This window comes from Diadema antillarum, unplaced genomic scaffold (genome assembly GCF_040938485.1).
Source record: "Diadema antillarum isolate AM-2024a unplaced genomic scaffold, OU_Dant_1.0 seq00001584_RagTag, whole genome shotgun sequence".
In the NCBI taxonomy this organism is placed as follows: domain Eukaryota; kingdom Metazoa; phylum Echinodermata; class Echinoidea; order Diadematoida; family Diadematidae; genus Diadema; species Diadema antillarum.
The window spans coordinates 168,291-187,754 of NW_027272302.1; the positions used below are offsets into that span (position 1 = coordinate 168,291).

General features: G+C 37.1%; 1 protein-coding gene across 1 annotated transcript in view; it reads right to left on the bottom strand.

Moving 5' to 3' along the window:
- The window catches only part of LOC139710898 (palmitoyltransferase ZDHHC21-like), a 48,512-nt gene extending 30,325 nt beyond the window's left edge, over positions 1–18,187 (bottom strand). The window contains exons 1-4 of the mRNA XM_071622820.1: positions 17,932–18,187; positions 15,418–15,516; positions 13,326–13,437; positions 587–725 (exon numbers count right to left, since the gene is read on the bottom strand). Of these exons, the coding sequence (XP_071478921.1) occupies positions 587–725; positions 13,326–13,437; positions 15,418–15,516; positions 17,932–18,187 (606 nt within the window). The remainder of the gene's footprint in view (positions 1–586; positions 726–13,325; positions 13,438–15,417; positions 15,517–17,931) is intronic.
- Positions 18,188–19,464: the final 1,277 nt, after the last annotated feature.

Below are 19,464 nucleotides of genomic sequence, written 5' to 3' on the forward strand. Positions count from 1 at the left end.
AATTTTAGCCACACAAGCCTGACGGAATAAAGGCCATCTATTGTGCACTATTGTTCTCCTAGCCACGCAAGCATACTCTCGTTAGCACGGACACACGGACGCACGGACACACGGACACACACACGTACGGAGCCCGTTTCATAGTCCCCTGCTCGAACTCGTTCGGCGGGGACAATAATAATAATAATAATAATAATAATAATAATAATAATAATGATAATGATAATACTACTACTACTAATAATAATAATATTGTAATATTTATGTTGCCCAGATTCCTATGAAAATGTACCTAGAGAGAGAGAGAGAGAGAGAGAGATTAAAAAAAGAGAGGAAGTTTTGAATTAAAATACTATCTTCTTTAATCCACTACAACAACATACTGGTGCTCAAGTTATAATGTTACACAGTGATAATGTCGTCGGGTGCCCGTGCATTGGCCGTTAACGCAATACAATTTGTATTGCGTTAACGGCCAATGCACGGGCACCCAACGATGTTCAGATTCTCTTCACTTATTCACTCTAGAAATATGACTATTACAGCAAACTTTTGAGAATTTTGAACATTACAAAGTTCTACTCACTTTATCACATACAGAACAAGGCTTGAAGTAGTAGAAGTGCAATACATCCAGAAGCAAGGCACAGCCACTTAGCAGGAGACCGTAAAGTAGAAGCAGCACAAAAATCCACTGGTTGTCTTCCCCTATGCAGTTATTAATCCTGGAGGTGAAATAATAAAACACAAGAAGAAGATTAGAATGACAGGGAAGAGGCTGACGAAACAAAACAGAAAGGGAATTGGTAATCCTGAGTCCCATTGAGCAATGTTGTGTGTAATCATACCATCCTCTCTAGTAAAAGGCAAAACACTCTGTCCCTGGGATAGGACATCTTTGAGAGAGTCACAACTCATGAACGTAAAAGATCCTGTTTCATTTATTCATTGCAAAGAGAAGGGTGTTTAACCCGGTGAAGTGGTCCTGCCTTACATCCAACCGGACCCCATGGAAGACCAACTATTGCAGCTGAATATGGGTTATCCAGCCATCTTCTCAGATGGAAATTAAACAAACAAACAAACAAACAAACAAATAGGATGAATACATTGGATAGGAGAAAGGGAGAGAGAGAGAGAGGAAGATAAATTAAAAGAGATGAAAGGGAGAGAAAAAGGTAAAAGTACAAATAAAGGTGCATTACAAGGTACATGTCAACAATGATAAATGATGAGACAAATTGGGAATAACAACGGGTGAAATAATTATTAAGGACGAGATCACAAGAGAGTATTATTATACGTACAAGAGATGAAAAAGCAAGAGAATGCAAACTGCAGAAAGAAAAATGGAGAAAGAAGACGGGAAAGTGGGTGAGGAAAGGGATAGAGGATGGATGATTTGATAGACAAATGTAGACGGGTAAAGAAGGCAGAAGACACAATGTAAATGGTTGCAAGAAAAGATAGAGCTGGAGAGAGAGAGTGAAAGGAAATGAAAAAAAAGAGAGAAGAAAGAGAAAAGAGTGATGATGGATTAGGAGAGATGACAAATGGATTCTGACAATTCATCCAGTCACATAGGAAGTCAGGAAAGGTAATAGAGAAGGAAAGTTAAAAGGTATAACACTGCCAGTATATTGTCTAACATGCCAAAACACAATGATGTATATCACACACACACAAAAAATCATACATTTCATATCACAAATGTCCCAGAAATTATCACATGAGCATTTAATACACTCTTTGAGTCTAGCTGAACAATGTTGTGTGTAAGAAATCATGCTGTCTCCTCTAGTTAAATGTAAAACATTCTGTCCCTCCGATGGGATATCAAATGCAGGTCCTGAGTGCCCCGGAGTCATGACTCAATAGTCATACATGTAAAAGATCCCACTTCATTCATTCACCGCAAAGAGCAGGGTGCTAACCCAGTGAAGTGGTCAACCCACATACCTTGCACCTACCCAAGAAAATGGGGGAATGACGGCGACCCCTTGTGGTTCACCCCAGATGTCTAGTGACAGGCATCAAATGGTATCAACCAGGCATTTTTTGCCTGAAGAAGAAGACTCCCCTAAATCAGGGGCGGATCCAGGAATTCTGTAAAAGGGTGGGCTTTACAAAATTAAAGGGGGTGCACGTGCCCCCTATTTTCCTTTTCTAATTTCTTTTGTTTTGAAGGTACAGTTTACCATAGGGAGCAGTGATTTAAAAAATGTTCAAGAAGTCACATTATGATGCTAATGTGGCTATAGGTCAACTGCATCAGAAAACATCCTACCATATAAAAATTTTGCAATAAAACCTAAAATATAGGGAGACATCACTATTTTTCTCACTAAACTATAACTGTAGACAGTTTAGTCTAGAAGCAATTTTATTATAACCATTGTTCACATTTTGTATACTTAACAACACGTAACATTGATTATACTGATTAACTTTTTACAGTGGTTGTTTCTATCCGTAACTCACATTTTAGAACTATCTTGAAGCACTAAAGCTGGGTTTTTGTTTCATCTCCATACGTGGTAAATGACACCTTTAACAAAAAAATAAAGGGGGGGGGGGGTGCACGTCCGGTGCGCCCCCGCCTAGATCCACCACTACCTAAATGGTACCCTAACCAATAACATGATGGAATGATTGGATGATTGTTTCGAATAATCAAAGGACTACTTAAAGGACAAGTTCACCATCATAGACATGTGGGTTGAGTGAATGCAGCAATATTTATAGTAGAACACATCAGTGAGAGTTTGAGCAAAATCGGACAATCCGTTCAAAAGTTATGGATTTTTGAAGTTTCTGCTCAGTCACGGCTGGATGAAGACTACTATAGCTTGTGATGTCACATGAGTACAACGATATAAAGAAAGAATAAAGAAAATTCAACATATTTCCATTTTTCTCGCATAAAAAAAGAACACTCGACTTCTCTCTTTCAGAAGGCAGGGAGAATAATATTACCCTTAACATACGTCAGTAGCAAGTCGAAGAACTGTGCACCTTATTCAAAAAGTAAAGTTTCGTGAAATTCTCTTTTTATTTTCCTTATATAGTTGTACGCATGTGACATCATACACTGTAGTAGTCTTTTCTTCCAGCAGTGACTGCGCAGATACTTAAGATATTCGTAACTTTAGAACGGATTGTCCAATTTTCCTCAAACTTTTACTGATGTGTTCTACTAATATTGCTGCATTCTCTCAATCCTTATGTATATGATGGTGGACTTGTCCTTTAACACTCCCACAACCCCCTTCGTCTCCGGTGTCAACATCTGAACCTCATCTCCTGCTGCTCCCATGTGCTCATCACTCCAAGGGACAAAACCACAGCTCACATGATGGTCCTTACATTGGTAACCCAATACACAAGTTTTCAATTCCATTGAGAACATCACACTAAAAGGATCGCTGAGATAATTCAACCTATCTTCTTGTACACATTTTATGATAGCCCTCTCACATATCAAAATTCCTGACCAGTAAAAAAATTTAGTCAGAAAAAAAGAGTGAAATTTTGTAAGCGCTACTGTGAAAATGTGATCAAAATCGGATATGAATTAGGTAAGTTGTAAAATTGTTAAATTTTGTTGTTTTTTTTTTTTTCTGCAAAATAGTTCTCAAACAGTTGATACAAATATGCAAATGAGAGAGCTGATGATGTCATCAATTTTCACAATTTTTGTGTAGAAAAAAAAAATGAAAGAAACTACATTTTTGTGCTACAAAAGTGTAAAATGCAATGTTATCCCTGGCTGAATAACATCAGATGATAATTGGTCAGATATATCAGGGTTCGAGACTGGGGCTTTTTTGCACTTGAATTGAAAAAAAGTGAGAATTTCAAGATTTCTAAAACAAACTATAAGGTAAGTTGTGAGGCGATGACATTATCAACTTATATCAACTGTTTAGAAGTGTTTTGTAACGGTTAGAGATATTTCAACATTTCATAACTTCCTTGATTCCAGTCCGATTTTGATCAGATTTTCACTGCTGCGCTTATAAAATTTTACTCTTTCTCATCAGACAAGTTTCCTTTAAACTGGTAGGTTGACAGAACCCAAATAAAGTGGAAAGTCAGGAAGGCTGACTGGTAAAACATCATCCTTTTTCTTTTCTTTTCGGGGGGGGGGGGGGGGGGTGGGGGGGGGAGTAGAGGACACACAATGAAGGCAGGTCTCAGATTATGAGAGGATACAAGTGCGGACCTCGACAAAAGCGTTTAGTTCCTGCGAGAATGCCTTCTTCAGGGGATGGGGGGTGGGGCTATATTTAGAAGCACGCGGCGCAATCACGTCCACTTCCCATGCCTCCACATTAGGGCAACATCCCGCACGGCTGTGCTTCCTTCTTCCTTGTTGATCATTGCCGTGTCCAGGTCCAAACACCAGGGCGCACTTTCCTCTCAAAACCGTTTGGGAGGGGTGGGGGTGGGGGGGAGAAAGAACAAAGATGCTTGAATAGCAATTGCCTGGGAAAGAATACCCACGCTGGTAAATACATAGGAAAACAAAGAAAAAAGAAACACTAAAATGGGGTGGGAGAGAAAATTGAGGAGGAAGAAATGAATGAATAATAAGAAGACATTGACAGTGCGATGAAGTCTATGTATTAGAGTGATTGTAGATGTGCACATAGATTCAAAGAACAGGATAGGGGACAACAATGAAACATTCAACAACAACAACAAGTAAAGCTGGTGCAAAGGATGCTGTACAACGGAAAGGGTTATAAACTGTACAGTGTGGGTGGGTACATAAAACATATTTATGGAATATATACACTGCTACCAATCAAGGCTGTATTGACATACATTCATGTGAATATCTACACACACACATTCAAACACTCACATTGTAGATGACAATGAAATGAGAGTGTACTCTCAACCAGTCGATGGGGATGATAAACTAGACAGAGAAATAAAATACTAGTGGATATACAAAAAGAGTTGGATGTCCCTTTCAGAGAATCATGGATGTGACTAAAAAGGAGTACTAGTTAGTTAAAGTCATTTAACCCTATAAAGCCCAAGGGGCATTGTGCCCCCCTACCATATTTTCGCTTGCCACTCCTACACCATTTACCCGATTTCAACCAAATTTGGTGACTTTCCTAAAATCTTATTGCTAACATTTTGATGTATAATTTAGATATGTTTGACATTCCTGGTTGCCATGGCAACTGTAAACTTACAACCATGTTAGTCAGATTTTGCATGATTTTCTGTTTAAATTTCAGTATAAAACAATATAATTATGGATGAAATGGGGGTTTTCTCAGCTGTAATTTGCTGAAGGACCAAAATGTGAAGTAATTATGGTTGTGAATTACCCTGAAATGGTCTTCTTATTATTTCCTTTATTTTTTATATGACATAGGCATCAAACAAAAGATATAACAGAAATAATCGAAAATACAGCATTTTTCAAAGACTACCTTTTTTGTGTGTGTTATCTTCACACAAGATTTGCCTGTAATATTATTTGTTTATCATATCATTCTGCAAACTCAAAATTTCAATATTTTGGAAATATGAATATTTTGGAAATATGAAATATGAATATATGTACCCATTCCAAGAAATACATTATAGGTTTCATATATTTCTTTATATTGTAATGAATTGCACCCCCACATGTTGACCTTGAGAAATTTCAACCATAACAAATAGTGAAGGTTGACTTGCTTTTTCTTTGTAGTAAATATGAAAATGATTGATATAAAATGAAAACATATATACTGGGAATAAAGAAATAGAAAGAAAAACATGATTTTAGCGTATTTCCTATGTATTTCTCTATATTTTGGGAAATAGCACCCTCAGTGGGTGACCTTGAGAAATTTCAAATGTTGGGTCATGTAGAGCATGAGTTGCTCTAACCATGTGCCAAATATGATGGTCATACATCATATGTGACCGTGCACCTCAAAACGAACATAAAGTCGCACACACTGATTTTGCGTGAGGACTGAAAATAAGTGAAATGGGTCAACCTAGCCGAACTTGACTTTTTCATATTTTCTGAAAGAGCGGGTCTTCTTTTACATTATGCTAAAATTTGGTTTCATAAAACGGGCAGGAAAGTGTGTTTTTTTAGCAGTTTATCTCGAACATTTTTGGTAGAATAGTGTGATTAGGTGTGTCTTTAGAATCCCTTTTTCATTTCTGAAAAACCTTGTCCACACTCTTCACTTTCAACTCTAATAACTTTTGAAAGGATAGTGTTACTGCTTTGAAAGTTGGCATTAATTGTGGATAAAATGTGTTAATGAGGCATACTTAATTTCAGTTTAATCTGTTAATCCCTTCATTGTTGTTACTCTGGTGGTTTACTTCCTGTTTTTTTGTCCCATTCATCGCACAGCCAGCACGGTTTAGTAAAGATTAAGCTCTTGAATAGACACTGTACTTCAGAGCCTCTTTTCTCAGTTCACACTTTTCCTGAGTTTGTGCTTTCTTTCCAATATTTAGATAGGTTAGGAGAGTCCATTTGATTTGAGTTATACATCATTTTAAAGCTTAAAGTCTGTTCTTTCAGAATATGGTCTTAACTAAAAATTCATGTCTGGCGACTTTTTGTTTGTTTTGAGGTGCAGGGTCACATATAATAAAGAAGTTATGTAGGGGGGCACTTAGGGGTCAAAACAGCTTTGGTTTCATAGGGTTAAAACAGGTTATCATAAGGTATTATAACCCGTTGAGGACGAGTCCAAGTATACTCAGGCAGGTGTCAAAGGGAAATGTGTGTTGTAGCAAAATCAAACCGTCCTCAACGGGATAAGGATACAAGTGGATTAAAAATCATCTGCATTATTCTTACTGCTGCTTTAATCACGAATACAGCAACAGCAATGTAGACTTCTTGCGGGAACAAACATGTTGCTGCTTTAATCACGAATACAGCAACAGCAATGTAGACTTCTTGCGGGAACAAACATGTGCATGCGCTCCCCCTGCACAACCGGCCCCTTAAATGGTGAGCATATGCTAGAGGCTTATGTCTGCAGAAATATCACTGTAAAATAGGCACTCATAAAGAGAAGTGTGGATCTTGCAAAGATAAGCTAATGAACGAGGATGTCAATTAAAGTAAAATAGAGGACCTGAAAATAATCTGCAAGAAGCTACATTGTAGTTTGCACATAAAAAGGAGCTGAAATTTGATTCAACCCGACCCTGAATTCAGGCTTTAACCTGAAACTTCACTGATATCCCTGTATAAACATAGTATTTCAGGTTTTATTCACATAACTTAGATGCAAATCTTACAATGATGAATATTGTAGACCAGTATGTGGTGTATTTCAGTGTTTTTCATCTCGCAGATTTTGCAAGTTGACACTCCTGAAATTAACCCACTGAGGACGAGTCCCGAGTATACTCGGGCAAGTGCCTATGGGAAATGCATGTTGTAGCAAAATCAGCCTGTCCTCGATGGGTTAACATCTAAATAAATATTGTCTTTTGTTTTTTACACAATTGTACTTTACATCTTTACATCAACTCCAGTGTGAAAAATCACTCTGCTTTCTCCTGAAAAGGGACAATAATTATTTCTTATTTGATCACTGTGGGTCTACTTCACGAATTCAACCACTCACGAAATCGTCATGCCTATAAGTCCCAATTTGAGAAATATTTCATACTCTCAAAATACACGGCATAGTGTATTAAGTATGGTAAGTGACGTTACACTAGAAATAGTGTAGAACCATGTGACAAGACTTGAGACTTGCAAAAAAGGAGACGCAAGTCCAAACTTTCTGATACACACATACATATACACACACAAACATCTCACAGAGACAAACATCTCACAGAGACAAAGTTAAATATTTGTGACCCATGTAAAATTGCTCTGATCTACCTGCAGTTGCAGATATATGTTTTCATGTACTTTGTATAGGCCTAGGGAAAAAAAAACAGAAGGAAATTAACTTGGTGAATCGGCCAGAGAAAAAATAATAAAAAAACCCCCATAGAATTAGATTTTTGTTCAAAAATCAGTGGATTAACGTTTTATTCAAAGTACCTCCTTTCTGAATTTAAAAGTCAACAGATCAAATTTTAAAATCATAAACTTTTTATTTGGTTTTGACGTTACTTTCAGGATGTTTCAAATTGCTCTACTGCATCATCCATTTCTCTATGTCTATTAAATCTCCTTGGAGATGTGCTTTACTGAATCTTCACTTCATAGCTGTTTCTTTCTTTTTTTTTCTCAAAAATTTTTTTTTTTTGTCTCGTGCATAACTTTAATACTATCTTTGTGGTAGGGTTTGGAAACAGAGTAGGACAAAGTACTTGTATATTACTGGAAACCTTAGAGTGTGAAAGAATCAAAAGAACACAATTTGTATTTGAATACTGAATTTGAGAACTGTCGGATGACATTGTCAAGCACCTGTGGTGATGGTAACACAAAAACATACACACACATACACACACACACACACACACAAACACACACATACCACCAAAAAACAGCAAACAAACAAACAATGAAGAGAAAAGAAGCACTCTGTCAAACCAAAGGTAATTAATACCTGGTACAAGAGCATACAGGAAGCATATCATGCAAAGTGACCATCATCTCACATCCGACAACATTCTGTCGGGAAAACACCGAAAAAAGCAATCCAAACATTATATGAAGAGTTTGATTGCAAAATGAGTTAACTCCACTTATGTTCATTTGAGATATTTGCAAGTAAAGCTGTTACAAAACATAGAAAATGATAAGAAAATATAATGGGATGTTTTTCGTCATCACTTCAAGAATATTCCTTGTTTTGACGCAAGTGCGGCATCACTGGAAAGGTTTATTTTGCTCTATCTGGTGATGGACTCACTTTCATATCTTTGACAATGGCACTTAACCCGTTTTGCAATCAAACTTCTCATATATCACATGTCACAGGTACATGTAATGCCATATTTGGGAGAATGTGAAAGTGACAGGATCATGTGACTAAGTACTGATCTCGCCATGGGTAAGCTTTGAATTCACTGTTCTTTTATTGTGGACATTGACCACAATACAAAATACAATGAAGGTACTTAATGGATATTAAAGTCATAATCACACCATTCAGCATGCTTAAAAATAAACATGATCGCATGATAGTGCAACATTTCGCTACGTATGTATATTTATGTTCATCTATGGGTAGAACATCTGATGTGTTCTACAATGGGAAAATATATGTACATGAGTCAAATGCGAGCCATTGTTGCATTACCCTCACAAAAGTGCAAGCATTAAAGCTGAGAAAATTGCAAGTTGGTTTTGAAAAAATAGGAAATTTAATTCTGCTGACAAATTGACTTTTAAGTTTAAAGTCTTTAATAGACTCAGGACAGGGGGCAGTGGAAGATACTAGGGGACACTTAAAAAACAGAGGAAAACAGGCCCATACAAGCTGTAATTTCTCACTTGTAAGGGTAGATATGGTAGAATATTTGACATAAGATTTTATACAATCTATCTTTTCAAATTGAAATTTGCTGAACTTAGGCTAGTTCCTTTGAATTAAAAAAAAAAATAAGCATTAACTCTGTAGCTTTCTACTCTTTCTTGTACAAATGCAGCAACAAAAGCAACGAATGTCAAAGAGGCACTGACAACTTCCATTGAGAACCCCACACTGTCGTTATTAATATCGTAATCTCAACAAAAAGCTGAAGTATGTGGGGCCTGAATAAATAAATTCTGCTTACGCTAGGGTCTCTGTCAGGAAACGTTCGGATTCAGATTTGTGGTTTTTCTCCCCTTTCTGATCAAGGAGAAGCGGCAATATTTGCATAGTACACAACTGCGTCCTTGACATAGAGTCTGTAAGCGAATGCTGTTATAGCATTCAACTTGTTTATCCATGTCTTAAACAGGAAAAGAGGTTTCATTGCATATTTTCATTGCAGGCCAACATTGTGTTTACGATAGAATTAGATTGAACGAAATCATAAACTTGCGCAAATTCACTTTCGTCTACAAGTGCAGCCTCTGATTTCCCAGTGTTTGTATAAGTGTAAGTATGATATCAAATTGCATGATTGTCATATCTGGAAACATTCTTAAATAAAGTTCTGCAGGGGGGAAGGGGGAATCAGTGATTGTTGTCTATATTTACTTCCTATTTGAGGAGCACAGTTTGGTAGCAGACTGTTTTCTTGTGTAAATCTATTATTGATCTATATGATGGGATTATTACAAGGTTTACAAAGTTTTTTTACTTGCGAATCATCATGCAAAAGATAAAGAGAGAAAATATCTTAATCATCTCCCATTTACATTTATTTTCTTTTGAGAGCAAAGTTTAATAGCAAAGAAGAAAAAAAGACTGACCACTGTAATTCAAAGAAACACGGAAAGTGGTAATTCATTCAAAAAGTTGCCTTCATACAGACGGGCAATTTATGACATATTGTATTCTTGGTTCTTGGTTCTCCATATATTTTGTATACATGTATACCTTAAATCCACTGTACAGTATGATGAGTTATGCTGTCATTTTTTTCTACCATTTGAAGTTCTTGCTTCTTTCATGGATAGGGAATTTGCATGAAGTTCCTGTAAATCACACAAACATAGTGAAAACCTGTTGGATAATTACTACAGGTTTGTTAGATATCAGACGATTAATGCCATACTCATGAATTTTGTGATTCCCATGAAAACCCACTAAGAAGAAAAAAAAAAAGGTCAGTGTGTAAAAACTGTCGTCAGGCCAAGTCATTGATACCTACAGAGGCAAAACTGGCCAGTGAACTAAAGCTGACGAAATGACCATTTCACAGAAACACTTCCTATGGTGTATACATTATATGGGCCGTGCTGCCAGAAAAGGCCCCCTAGCACTGTCGCGCAGAAATGCCAGAATACGGCGCGGAAGTTTGACTATTAAAGCAATACATGTATTAAAAGTTCAGTTAGCTAACTGCACGCACATGCATAAATGCATCAAAAAGTGGCAGGATTTGGACAAAACATGCTTTTTGAATGTCATAATTGGGGCATTTAGGAGTGGAATTTCACAAAATGGTTTGGCATATCTATCTACGTCGCGTCACAGCCCATATATATATATATATATGCTCTTAAGTGGGAAAAAAAAAATCTTATCTCTGTTTGAAGCTTACCCTTCAATGATGGAAAGTTAATTCATCAGAGCTCTGTCAAAGTTTGATTCTTTGTTTGTTTTTTTGTCATAGAGATGGGGTGATTGTTAGAGGTCACAGATATTGAATCAAAGAAAGCAAAGGAAAGGTCAGGCAGCCATTTTAGACTTTTGCCTGATATAAAGAGAATCAGCCTCTGACATCACTGAAGAATCAAAATACATATAGTGTACTTTGTACAGATTAGAATTATCTTTGACTTAAATAAAAAGGGTAGGCTAATCAATCCAGTGCTTCATGGTCCAAGTGTAACTACTTGACAATAGAGGGCACTATTTCACTACAATGAACTGTACTCTAGGAGCTCAATACAAAACTCTTTTTTTTTTTCTTTCTTTCTTTCTTTCTTTCTTTCTTTCTTTCTTTCTTTCTTTCTTTCTGTCTTTCTTTAGACTTTGGACAGGCAGGAAACTTCACCATATTCTACACTGGAGGTCTCAAATACATTGATCAGTCTGGTCTCTGTTATTCTGTTATAAAAATACAAACGTGTAGGCCTACTGTGTTGTAGAATGAGGAGAGTTCAAGTCATGAAGAAAGAAGCAATACAAATTTGATAAAACATGACCAGCTACTAAGTACTGATGAGGGTGAATTCCTCTATATAATACCCACTGCATTTTTAGAGACTTGATCTCCGTTCCTTTGTAATTTAGGGGGACTTAATTTGTTTTGGCATAGATTTTGAACCCGAGGAGAGCTTGAGTGATCAAATAAAAAATAACAAGAATAAACAACTTTTAAATGTCAGGACTGCAGCGAAACAAGTTGGTTTAAAGGGGAAGGCTAGTAACTGATCAGTGGGAATCAGTGGAAATGCTGGGAGATGATTGTTCCAATCCTTATGGGATTCATTCAAGAGTTCATTGTATATCTATTGTTGTGTGAAAATGATTTGCTTCAGAATGGTCTCATATTCAAGTAATGTGCAGTTTAATGCTTCCAGGCTAGCGTCCCTGGTCAGTGACGGAGCATTAATCTGCACATTACTTGAATATGAGACCGTTCTGAAGCAAATCATTTTCACACAACAATAGATATACAATGAACTCTTTCATGAATCCCATAAGGATTGGAACAATCATCTCCCAGCATTTCCATTGATTCCCACTGATCAGTTACTAGCCTTCCCCTTTAATTCTTAGATTTATAACAAATGAAACACACCTCCGAGAGCTGCACGCTAACTCTTTGCTGGTCCAACCTGTCTGTTGGACCAGTAGGTACCCGGTTTTTTCTTTTTTATAGGTCCATTCCTGAAAAAGTTACTGGTTCGACAGTGATTTTCACCGGTCTGGATTGTTGGACCAGTGCCACTGTGCGGCATTGCCTACTAACCTTTAGTACATGTGATGTAGGTTATCTAGTCTTTTTATAATATTTGGTGTTTCTCATGTGTGTCTTTGGAGTATTATCAGACAGTGTATGGAGTGGCTCCATGGTCAGTGCAAGACTTTGGAGAGGTACAGTGTACAGTCAAGACTGACATGCTGGCACTATGGGCCACTTGCTGTGTTATACAACATTCAACAATAGAGGGTGCTATCTCAATGAACATCACAACACACAGAGGGAATTTGCCACCACAGGCATGTTACCTACTTATGCTGAAATGTTGTCAAGAGAGAAAATTATGTTTCATAAAAACATAATAGAATGGGAAAATAATAGACATGAAAATTGATAGGCCTATGCTTGCAAAGCATAACAATAAGAATTTTTATCGAGACAGAAGACATAGAACTCATTTACAAAGTAATAAAAAAGGTAAGAACAAATATTGATTCAACAGATGACAATGACGGGACCAACCCCCAAACCAAGGGAAACAAGTAGGTATACTACATTTATTAGACAGGTAGCATCACAGGAGCGGATCTAGGAATTCTGTAAAGTAAAGGGGGGGGGGGGGCGCGCAAACAATATTTCTGGTGCCACCTCCGGGTTTCATCTCATTTTTTTCTTGTCATTTGTTTTGTTTTAACAACAAGTACAGAGGGGGTGTGTGCCCGGTGCATATGCCCCCATCTATTTGATGCAGTCAGAGTGATGACTCCCTTGTATGAAGCGAGTCTAATCACATCTACTGAGCGTGGCCTGAACCGCAGCCAATCAGCAGGGCTTACCATGGACAGTGGTGATCCATTCTACGCACACAGCGATTGCACCTGCTGCAGTGATGGGACTTGAGAGGGCGCTGTATCAAACATTTCTTGCAGTGTGTCCAGTTTATTTGATCTGTGCAGAGGGCAGAGAATGATAATAATAATAACAATAATAACAATGATAATAATAATAGTAATAATAACAATAATAATAATAATAATAATAATAATAATAATAATAATAATAACAATAATAACAATGATAATAATAATAATAATAATAATAATAATAATAATAATAATAATAATAACAATAATACTAATGATAATAATAATAATAATAACAATAATAACAATAACAATAATGTTAACAATAATAATAATAATAATAACAATAACAATAACAATAATAATACTAATAACAATAATAATAACAATAATGGTGGTTTTTTTTTCAACATTCTTTATTATATCAATAAACAATGTAACATGAAAGGCCTAGGTTGTCTCCTGGATTAAACAGGAGGCACAAGGCAAAGACAAAGGACAATACAGAAAAACATGTAAACACATCTTACATAGTATAAAACACACTCGACAAGTACAGAACATAATCACAAACAAATTAACCAAAAATACATTCATACACAAACAAATTAAAATATGCAATATTTAATTTCAAAACATACCTTTCTATCATAATAATGCAACTTTATCTCATTCTATTTTTTTCATCTCTTAACCTTTTATCATATCAATCGTTCTCTTTAACCTTTCTCTCTGTCCCTCCCTCCTCCTCCTCCCTCTCTTTCTCTCTCTCTCTTCTCTCTCTCTCTCTACCTTTCCCTCCTACCCTCTTTGTACCTTTCTTTTACTCCATTACCCATTAATTCATTTAACACCTTATTAATTTCTTCTCCAAAAACTCCACTTTAACTTTCTCATTAAAAATAACAACAATCCATTAATACCAAATCATATCACATCAAATCTTATATAATTTAATATATTTACAATAAACTAAATCTCCAATTCTTCTTTTTCTTATATAAACCTATATAACATAGTAGTAGTAGTAGCAGCAGCAGTAGTAGTAGTAGTAGTAGTAGTAGTAGTAGTAGTAGTAGTAGTAATAGTAGTAGTAGTAGCAGTAGTAGTAGTGGTAATAGTAGTAGTAGTAATGATGGTAACAACAACAACAACAACAATAATCATCATCATCGTCATATCAAAGAAAAACAAACAAGCAAAATAATCTATATCTACAATGTGAGTAGCAATTTGCAAAACTAGGTCTGAGATATCGTCAGTGGGTTGGCAATGGATATAAGCACAAACTTTGTGATTCGTATCCTATGATTGCATGATACATGTATACATGTATACCATGTCATTGAGTCATGGGTTCAAGTAGGATGTGAGGTTGGTATTAAATTATTTGTATCACAGAATATATTTGACTATCAAAATGACTAAGTTAAATCCATTTAAAGGCACATGTAGGTTATCTAGTCTTTTCATGGCTTCAGGTAGGATGTGAGGTTGGTAATTATTTGTATCACAGAATATATTTGACTATCAAAATGACTAAGTTAAATCCATTTAAAGGCACATGTGGGTTATCTAGTCTTTTCATGGGTTCAAGTAGGATGTGAGGTTGGTGATTATTTGTATCACAGAATAAAACATTTATCCATACTTGACTAAGTTAAATCCACTTAAAGGCACAAAGTGAGAAAATGGAAAAAAAAAAATTTTCATATCAACTTTATGTTGGCAATGAACTCCACAAAAATATGGCTGTATTTCTATCATTACCGATATATGGTCATTTTGCAGACATAATCTCAAGGGTGATATAATATGAAATATTGTACAAGTGAAACATTTAGGTGATTAAGTTTTGCATGCTGGAACAATTTCAGCAATATTCCCTTGTTTGTAATAATTATCACAAGTACATGTATGGGTACTACTTTTTGCACATTCTAAATACTCCTAAACATACAAGTTGTGTGTGCTCTTGCCTTTGCTCAAGTACAGTAAAGTGCAAAGTTTGCAACCTTTCCACAGTGAGAAGCATTCCATGTTTCCACTCTATAGTTGTACCCACCTGCAGTTGTTGCCCGGTTGTGCAGTGAAATGAATCCTGGATCTGAGGTCGATGACTTGACAAGTGATACGAAGGTCAAGGCAGACAGACAAAGGAAGACTGGAAACAGAAAGATATAAAAAAAAACAAATAAACAAACAAAAATAATCAACAATTTCTGTATATACCTGTGAAAAATGTCCTTCCTCAAATACATGTAAGCATGGCATTAAAAAAAAGAAAGAAAAAACTAACACAAAGAATTTTTATTTTCTTATTTTTTTTTAAGGGGGAGGGCTGGGATCATAATATCCTATTCCCCCCCCCCCCCACCCGTTGAAGACTAGTCCTGAGAATACTCAGGCAGATGTTTATGGGAAACGCATCTTATAGAGAAATCAGCCCGTCCTCATCGGGTTAACAGGCAAGTGACCATTCATTGTACAATTGTACTTGCCCAACTGTGTTTCTTTTTCTTAGTTGTCCTTAGCAATTGAGGAGGAGCAGCTTTGTAGCAACATGATATAATAACGATTAATATCACCACAAAAAGAACTCATACTCTAGATGCAGAAAATCACAGCCCTCCATTTGATCCCCCCTCCAACTCAGTGATGTTATTGCTGTTTGTAGCATTAACCCATTGAGGACTAGTCCCGAGTATACTCGGGCAAGTGTCTAAGGGAAATAGGTGTTGTAGCAAAATCACTCTGTCCTCAATAAGTTAATCGATAATCAAAGGTTTACACATGTGAGCATAGTCCGTAGTAATGATGTGCTCTGAGCAAAAGAGGGCTTGCTGTATAAGTTGTTATTTTCGTAAAGGTTTAATTTATGCAAATTTTGTGAATCACTGTTGGACTGTAAATTTAACATCACACGAAAATGTCACCTTGTGCTAGGGTAATAGTGCACTTAAAAATATTCCTGGTGTCAATTCGCAAAAACAATATCTTGTGAAAATGTCCATGACCTCCTCATTAAAAAAACAACAACAACAACAGCTAATACAGAAATGCAGTCATGTGACCACTGGGACAATATAATATGATGTCATCATATTTAAAAAGACATAGATCCTCAATCCCTCGTCTGCATTTGCTCAACTTTTCATTGTTCTTCTGACTGCTACCTCATGTTAAAGACATAATGCAGTATTGCATTTGCTTGAAGAAAAAAAAAGTTATGATTATTATTAATATTCTCTTCTTTTGTACATTTTGAAGGATTCAGTAATTGCATTATGTTATGAGAATGATTGGTACCGTTTAGTTATGAGAATGATTGGTACCATAATGCCAAATGATCGCAATGGTATAAAGTGAGCATAAAAAAGATGAACATTCCTTCATCTGCTGGGGAGAAGACTACAATTCAAATTAGATGTTTTGTTCTCCCTCTGCAGCAGTCAGCATAACCAAAAACTTTTCTCACAATTTCGGATGTTACTCTGAGTGATATCCCCTAGCATCATGCACCGCATCTAATATCCCTATACCTGTGCACGTACATTAAGCGCAGCAGGCATATTCTCTTTGTACCCTCTTACCACGTGCATCATGTGCACTAGTATAGGGCATGCTCTACGGTGCACTTTACTTGATTGTAGAATGACAAATACTAAATTATCCCGAGTGCTGTTTTGTTTCACCGAGGCCGCAGGCCGAGGTGAATAGAACTGCACGAGGGATAATTTATTACCAGTATTTGGAGTTCTACAGTCGAGTACTGGTGCATCAATAGAACATGCCCTAATTGTTAAATAGTAAATAGGTCCCCAGATCTACGTGTATTTTCCGTAGGTCTAGGCCCTAGATCTAACATTAGACTCACCGTTCTGATTTCTTGCACGCAGAGTTAACCGCAACCTTGTACAGCGCGATGCTAGCACAGCCGCGTATGCGTACTGCACAGAGCAGACTCACATATGATAAACTGCTACATTCTGTGTCTAGTGCCCTATGCGTGCATACGTCGAAATGCTTTGCCTTGTCCTACTACATCCCTCGCTGCACGAATCTCTGCATACATAAAGCATAGGCGCGCTATCAAGCGTTCAGTATAGTGGCACGGCCGTTCACTATACCAAAGTTTTTCCACAATCATGTGATGTAATCCAACCAATCATAATGCAAATTTTACTCTACCTATTTACGATAAAGTTATGATCATTGGTGATAATTTTTTTACTATGTTACAGGAACTTTACTACAATCATTTCTGAACATCTATGGACTGCACTCCCTCACTGAGATTTTGAAGATTACACTATTGTATATGCATGCCCGAATGACAATTAGGAAATAAAATCCATATTGTTTCATTTCATCAGTTTTTTGAATTGAAGGCAAAGTGATCTAGTTAGATATCTACATAAAAGTACATAATATCTACATAAAAGTACAGATCGCTGGATGGGAAGAATTGATTTCATTATTGTCATCTCAAAGCTTGTATCAAAACAGAGGACTTTTAAGAGGAAACACACAAAATGTGAACTCAGAATAAAAGGGAAGGTAACAACATTTTACTTACCCCACAGGGCCCATATTCCGAGTTGCTGATCTCGATACATTGGGCCAAGCACAAGTGTGGGGATGAAATAGGAGTTGTAGGCCCACAGAGTAGTGATAAATGTGAGGTAGAAACAGCCTCTCGTTTCTTTGAGCAGCTTGAGGCCAAACGGCAACCTGTAGACATTAAATGACTGCCGGTTCTCATCTGCTTCTCTGAGGACCACCTCCTTCTCGTCCGTCTCCCCGGTAACCAGTTTATAGACGTTGTACTCCATCTGTGTAGTTCAGGCATATGTACAAAGAAGGTATCTCTTTGACTTTGTGTAGATAGATAGGACAACATGGCTTTGATATAAAAATTCAATCAACACACCAACATACTTGTAAATTGCAAGCCTTTGATTATACAGGGCTTGACAACAGTTTATTTGTAATATATGGTTACTTGATCTCCTGCGTTTGTTGCCATTGCCTTGGTAGAGGTGTTGTGTTGTATTGTGTGTTTTTGTATATTGATGTGTGTGGACATGTCATAGTGTAAACAAACATGGATTTCATTTGTATATCAGTTCGGGAAACCCACTCACAAGGGGGGCCCCTCCTTATAAGTAACCCGTCCCCCTTATAAGTAACCCCGTCCCCCTTATAAGTAACCCCGTCCCCCTTATAAGTAACCCCCGGTACATGTACTCAGTCGCCACGTCTGCACTCAAGCATTGCCGCGCCGCCACGCCTGGCGACACTCACGGCAGTAATCGCTCGCATTTCAGCATTCGCATGGGTCGTTTGACATCGCATTTAAATCCATGATTTTAGATATGATGCCTCGAACCGATTTTGCTCAAATTTTGTGAGTAACTAGGAAACTTGTGAAGCTTTATGGACATAATCAAGCGAATTGCCGCAGTCCTTTCATTTTCACGTTGCATTGCAAAAAAGCGTGGAGACTCCTTATAAGGGGTGCCCCGGGGGTTACTTATAAGGGGGACGGGGTTAGTTATAAGGGGGACGGGTTACTTATAAGGAGGGGCCCCCCTTGTGAGTGGGTTTCCCGAACTGATATGTAAAGTAGAGAAACCCTCTATCCTGTTAACCAGCTTAGAACTAGTCTAGTTTGTGTAAAGTAAATTAGTAGTAGATCCATTGACAAACAAAGACTCCTTCAAAGCAGCAATCCTCAACTACATCCAAGAGCAAAGAAACTAATTTCTAAACTTCTCTCTCCGTGCATTTAACACCAGCGCACCCCCTGTCCGGTTGGCCCCCTCCTAGTCCTAGGCTAGCTAGGGGTAAATTTAGGGGTGTTGGTTGGACAGTAACATAGAAGATACTTGATACCGAATTGTTCGTTGGATGAATGACAGATAAGTCAAGGACCTTGCAACAGAGAGTGAGATAAAACATAACCTCAAATGGATACAAAGAGTTGGAGCTATGCTATGGATTACGGTATGGAGCCTGTCCATAGCTTGGTCAGGGTTTCACTTTCCCACATGAAATTATATGTATGGGACTGTATTTACGCAGCACAACGATTAATTGATAAATAAAG